Here is a 6572-nt window from a genome sequence, read left to right as displayed (position 1 = left end):
GAAAGTCGGGGGTGATCGGTGCGGTGGGCAATCACAAGCACCATCACCACGACACCATCACCACTCCCTCTATGACTCTCCATGAAGCAGCTGAAAGCCACTCCACCTCCTCTAGAGGGAGATCGGTGCTTGTAATTGTACTGATCACCCAAGACTGTCCATTCGATTCCCCCTGCTCTGGACCCCTCTGTGTATGCAGTACTGACACCTTCCACTGCTCCATTCTCCCAAAAAAGTATTGTGAAAAAATCTCCAACAAATAAGCCCCATACACACTATCAGTTTTTCTGCTGAGTTTTTCCTTCAGATTTATCAAAACCATATAATAGGAGGTCAAATCTTAGGAGTTTCAATTTGTAACAATCAGGCAGGCCCTTGCACTACATGGTTTTGGTAAATCTGAAGGAAAAAATCAGCAGAAAATCTGATAGTGTGTATGGGGCAATAATAATAAATGAAGAAAATAATTCAAAAATGTAATAAATAAATAATAAAAAATTAAGGGCTCATTCACATGGGTTCTCTTACACATACAGTGTGAATTTTTCCTTTTATTTATTTCAATAAAAAGGCCCATCAAAATCCTCAGCACCCGGCCGCTGATACTCTTAATCTGGCCCTGCTGGACATATGTGAACCGACTCCACCAAGCCGAGCACACTCGCATGTCATGCGAATTGGATGCGGGGAAAACGCATATATGCTTTACTAAAACTGGAGTGTGCAAAATCTGCAGGAACTCTGCATGGTAGCCAATTAGTTTCTAACTTTAGCTTGTTTAATTAAGCTTTGACACCAAAAAAAAAAAAAAAATGGAATCTGCTTGGTTTCTATGCAGAGCTCCACCAGATTTTGCACTTTTCAGGTTTAGTAAATCAACCCCAAAGTGTATTCTGACAGATGAGAGTCCCCATTGTCAGAATACAAAGTTACTGGGGAGGATTCCTCCATCCTCCACTGTGTGGATGGGGGGAATCCAATTGTTTTGTTTAGCTTGCTGGCTGAATTAAAAAAAACGAAAAATCAGCTATGGCCACCTTTACACAGTATCCCACTAACCACCATATTTTTAGTGTGTGAAAGGAAACCTATGCAAGTACCAGGAAAACATGCAAACTCCATGCAGATAGTGTCCTGGTTAGAATTTAAATCAAGGCCCCCAGTGCTGCAAGGCAGGAGGACTAACCACTAATGTACACTTATAATAGGCTGAACAAAATGCTGGGAGTAACATTCCTGGGCATTTTTCCATGCCCATGAAGCTGTGGGTGCTGCATGCAGCCTGTAATACAAATGAATGGTTAAACACGGCCGTATTCTTGTAAACGATGCGCGGAAACATTGGCGTTTAGAAGAGTTTAGTCGCATACAGCCGTTCACTTAAATATCAGACTGAGTGTGGCACCTGAGGCTCCCCGAGCATGGGAGAGAGCCTGGAAATTTACACCCAGCGAATTTTCAACTTCTCACCACCTAAGTGCATCATGAGGCCTAAACCACTAGTGTAACGCCACGCAAATCACCTTATGCCTGTGTGAACAAGACCATAGGAGTTACATATGTTTTAATATACTGATGAGAATAAACATTTGCAATATATATATATATATATATATATATATATATATATATATATATATTTATTTACATACTTTTTTCTTTTCTTTTAAATACAGTACCCAGTTTAACTTAAAGCTTCAGGATTACCCCCCATAAAATATATGTTATAAAAAAATGTATGAAAATGTATATTTATATATTGATATGCATAAAATACAGTATATGTAATATATATATATATATATATATATATATATATATATATATATATATATATATATATATATATATAATGTGTCTGTTTAATACCATGCACAGAAAAAAGTATATATACATTTTGTAATACATATACCGATATGTATAAAAAAAACATAAATATACATATGCATATTTACATACATTTTCATTATTATTATTTTTTTTGTCCAGTTTAACTTCAAGCTCCAGAGTTATATGTTATAAAAATGTTATAAAAAAAACATATATTTATATATAGATAGATATACATACTATATATATATATATATATATATATATATATATATATATATATATATATATATATATTAGGTTTAATATTATGAGAAAAAAATATATGTATTATATGTAATATATATTTACATACTTTTTTTAAATACAGTATCTAGTTCAGAATGACCCCCTCCCCCATAAAATATATGTTATTAAAAAAAATTGATATATAGATATATATATAAAACATTTCTAAAATATATATAGATAGATAGATAGATAGATGTAGGTAGATAGATATAAAATGTGTTTAATATGATGCAAGAAAAAAATATGTGTATTTTGTGCAATACGTATATTTATATGTATCGAAAAATGTGTGTGTATATATATATATCTATATATATCTATATATTTTAAAATACAGTGTCCAGATTGATTTCAAGTTTTAGGGTGCCCCCTCCCCATAATACTGCACTATGGATTTCCTGAGTGACACCCCCAGAGCGCCGACAATATGAATACATCATTTCTGTATTTCTATGTGCAGACTTGCTGGTGCAAAGGGCAAAGTGCAGATAAGACCGGTACAGACCGGCGGAGGGCCATCGTGCAGCGATCACAGGCGGGCGGACCTCGGAGGGAGTTGCGGGGAAGGAAGCGCTGAAGGCGGCCGGAGAAGTTGCAGAAGTTTTCTCGGTGTAGCGCAGCCTTGTGTGCAGTACCTGTAAGCGGCCATGAGGTGTCGCTGCCCCACCCTCGCCCCCCGCCTATATATAGAGTGACAGCGGCGCTCCGGCACTCAGTATTGAGCGGTGTCGCCTGCTTGGAGAGTCCGGCGATTGATCGCGCACAGTCAGCCCGAGCTCACCCTGGATTCCCGGAGCTCGTCACCATGCTTGGCCGGCTATAGGAGCTCCATGGAGCTAGCCAACTTCTACGAGGTCGAATCCCGGCCATCCATGAGCGCCCAGCCTCAGCAGCACGCCGCCTACGGCTACAGGGAGCCCCCCGCCGCCACCGGGGACGTGACCGAGCTGTGCGACAACGAGAACTCCATAGACATCAGCGCCTACATCGATCCGGCCGCCTTCAACGACGAGTTCCTGGCCGATCTCTTCCATAACAGCAAGCAGGACCGAGCCAAGGCCACCATGGACTACCAGCAGGGCCACCCTCCTATGTATGGCTGCATGGCCACCTACCTGGACAGCAAGATGGACAATGGCCTGAGGCCCCTGGTCATCAAACAGGAGCCCAGGGGGGAGGAGGAAGAGGCCAACCGGGTGTCTCTAGCTGCCCTCTACCCTCACCCTTCCAACCAGCACCCATCCCACCTGCAATACCAGGTAGCCCACTGTGCCCAGACCTCCATGCACCTGCAGCCTGGGCACCCAACTCCACCACCCACCCCAGTGCCAAGTCCTCACCACCTTCCCCATCACCACCATCATCATCACCACCAGCTGCAAGCTTCCTCCTCCAAGGGAATGTCCTCTTCGTCTTCCAGCTCTTCTTCTTCATCCGAGACCAGAGGCAAGTCCAAAAAATGGGTGGACAAAGGCAGCACAGAATACAGGGTGAGGAGGGAGAGGAACAACATAGCGGTCAGGAAGAGCAGGGACAAGGCTAAGATGAGGAACGTTGAGACCCAACAGAAGGTGGTTGAGTTGTCCAACGACAACGAAAAGTTGAGGAAGAGGGTGGAACAGTTGAGCAGGGAGTTGGAGACCCTCAGGGGCATCTTCAGGCAGCTGCCAGAGAGCTCTCTGGTCAAAGTGATGGGCAACTGTGCATGAGGTCCAACCCAACCTCCTCGTTCTTGACCCCCCCCCCCAAATCCATCTCTTGTGGATCCTAACCAAGCGCCAAGAGTGATAAGGACACTTCCATGAACTTGGATCCCAGCCTTTGACTTTTTTTTTTTTCTTTGCATGAGGTCCAACTCAACCTCCGAATTCCATCTCATGTGGATCCTAACCAAGCACCAAGAGTGGTAAGGACACTTCCATGAACTTGGATCCCAACCTTTGAAACACTTTTTTTTTTCTTTCTCTCTATGTTGCATGAGGTCCAACTCAACCTCCAATTTCTTGACTTCCCCTCTCCACCCATCCTCCATCTCCTGTGGATCCTAACCAAGCACAAAGAGTGATAAGGACACATCCACGAACTTGGATCCCAGCCTTTGACCCCCTTCTCTCTTTCTACAGTTTTGCCAAAACAATGGATATTTGTATGATTGATTGTGGTGACCATTTTGCCTTACAGTTATGGTTAAGTTCTCACAACCTGGTGCTAACACAGCTGTGAGGAGCCCTCTATTAGTCAACCACATTCTACCAAATACTGTACTTTTTTATGGTTCTTATTTTTTTTATACTCTTTGTAAGAAAAAAAAAAACAAGTTTGAATGACTTCTATGCAACCTGTGGCTGGTCAAACTATTTTATTATGTTTTTTTTTTAAGGGGCAGTAAAGTTTTTGGTAATTGTTGATAAGTTTGCTGCAATGCCCAATGGCGTTTGGTGGGGTAAATAACAAGATCCTTTAAGACAAGCCCAGTAGGTCACAGGCCAGTTCGGGCAACTTTTGGCCTTCGGCTGTTTTGGCATCACAGACTCCACTGTGCCCTGTCAAGACAGGAAATACTGGAAGTTTTGGTGCCAACCCAGCTGGTGGCTTCAGGTTGTTGAATTTGGTTTCTGACATGATGGGTTTGGTTATGAATAGGTGCAGTAAAGTTTGGTCAACATTGAAGAACAGTTTGCTGCAACTCTCAATGGCATTTAGTGGAGTAAATAAATAACAAGATGATAGGATTCTGTAAGCCCAATAGGTCACAGGACAGGTTCAGGCAACTTTTAGCTTCTGGTTGTGTTGGCACCACAAACTCCAGAGTGCCCTTTCGACACAGAAAACATTAGAGGTTTTGGTGCCAGCCCAACCGATGGCTTCAGATTGTTGAAGTATCTTGTGATATGATGGGTTTGCTATGAACAGGGTATAATTATGCACCTTTTTTTAAAAAAGTGCCTTCTCCTCATCATCATTTAGTGTGTCTGTTACTTTAAAACTCTACCTACAATCCAGTGCAGCTCATTAACTCACCAGCAGATTATCTATCAGGAGTTTATGATATGAAGCAGATATGGACTTCTACAAATATTTATATATATTTCTTCAATTCATAGACAAGCTTTATTCAGGATAAACCCTTGCCTTCACTTTCAGAGACAATCAATGTGCCAAGAGACTTTTTTATTTTATTTTATTTTATCGAACGCACAAAAATGTATTTAATGATTTCAATGACAAGCTGCATTGTGGAGTAAAGGGAATGGTGTCTTTGTGTGACACAGGCCATCACATTATCATACTGTATTACAGAAGAAAAAACAAAACAAAACGCATTAAGGCATTTTTATAAAAAATAAATAAATCTTGACTACCTTTTTAACAAGCTGCTATTCGCTGATTGCCTTGCGCCTTTTTATCTCTTGTATATATTGGCTTTAAACTTTGTCAGATTTAAGTGGACCCGGTTGAATGTGAATCAGAAAATTGCAGTTTTTAAGCTTTCGAACATTTCTTTTTCATCATATTCTTGCCATTTTAAATTTTTTTTTACATTTTTTTTTTTTATATCATCAGCGATCGCTCTAGCATGTTGCAGGTCTACAGTGGCTGGCAACATTGAGTAGCTAGTATTGATGCACAACCACCCCCCTCCCAATTGTGTACAGTGCACCCTAACCAACCCAGCACCCCACAAACTCATGACTTTCATAACTGTGCCTTAATTATTGTACGCATAGCACCGCTTAATTAACCCATCCTATCACTTTTTATTTTATTTTATTTGAACCCCTGGAGCAAATTTACATCAAAAGATATTTTTTTTCCTACCAATTTATCATCCCCTTTTCTGAAATCCCAAGATGTTTCAAGAGTTTAATATTATTTTAAAGGATTTATGTCTGGTTTTTGAAAAAATTTATTTTAAAAAAAAGAAATGGTTTTATTCATTTTATTTGTTAATTATAATTTTGAAACACAATGGTATATGTTTTTTGGTTTTTATTTTCAATATAAATAAAGAATATACACTGTACAGATTTTTGTGTCACTGTTTTTCTTTTTAAATTAACAGATGCTTGGGGAAAAAACAAAAAAAAAAAAACAAACAAATCTAATGGAAAAGGTAAAAGATACTTTATTAAATAAAACAAGGCAAACATTTAATAATAGAAAATTAATGTAAATTAAATAAATATATCATTTTATATACATTTAGGGTTTGGCGGTCAAGCAGGACTGACGCAATCTCGGTTCACACTGATACGGTTCCCGCATCGCATCTGACTCGCAGGCAGTTCACACTGACATCTGCAAACGGCTACAGGTGTCGATAGAAAGTCAATGCGAACCCCCCCCTAAAATTGGTTTGCAGAATGCAGTGCGCACTGTGGAATCAGTTGCATGGATCTGAACACCCATGCGATCCGGTTCAAGTGCGGACCAAAAAAAGGGTCCTGCAC

The 6572-nt window shown here is 40.2% G+C and overlaps 1 protein-coding gene across 1 annotated transcript; it reads left to right on the top strand.

Moving 5' to 3' along the window:
• The first annotated feature begins 2823 nt into the window (after positions 1–2823).
• Positions 2824–6149, top strand: CEBPA (CCAAT enhancer binding protein alpha). The gene has a single exon (XM_077452734.1). It carries the CDS (start codon positions 2952–2954, stop codon positions 3828–3830), a length of 879 nt encoding a protein of 292 aa, XP_077308860.1. The 5' UTR covers positions 2824–2951; the 3' UTR covers positions 3831–6149.
• Positions 6150–6572: the final 423 nt, after the last annotated feature.

The sequence above is a fragment of the Lithobates pipiens genome, unplaced genomic scaffold, assembly GCF_037356315.1.
Source record: "Lithobates pipiens isolate NorthernLeopardFrog02 unplaced genomic scaffold, aLitPip1_a1.2 Scaffold_10, whole genome shotgun sequence".
In the NCBI taxonomy this organism is placed as follows: domain Eukaryota; kingdom Metazoa; phylum Chordata; class Amphibia; order Anura; family Ranidae; genus Lithobates; species Lithobates pipiens.
Note: the sequence above shows the minus strand (reverse complement) of the source record. Positions and strands in the feature narration are given on the sequence as shown.

Excerpts from the sequence above, each read along its gene's own strand:
- CEBPA (XM_077452734.1), top strand. The coding sequence starts at position 2,952 with ATGGAGCTAGCCAACTTCTACGAGGTCGAATCCCGGCCATCCATGAGC.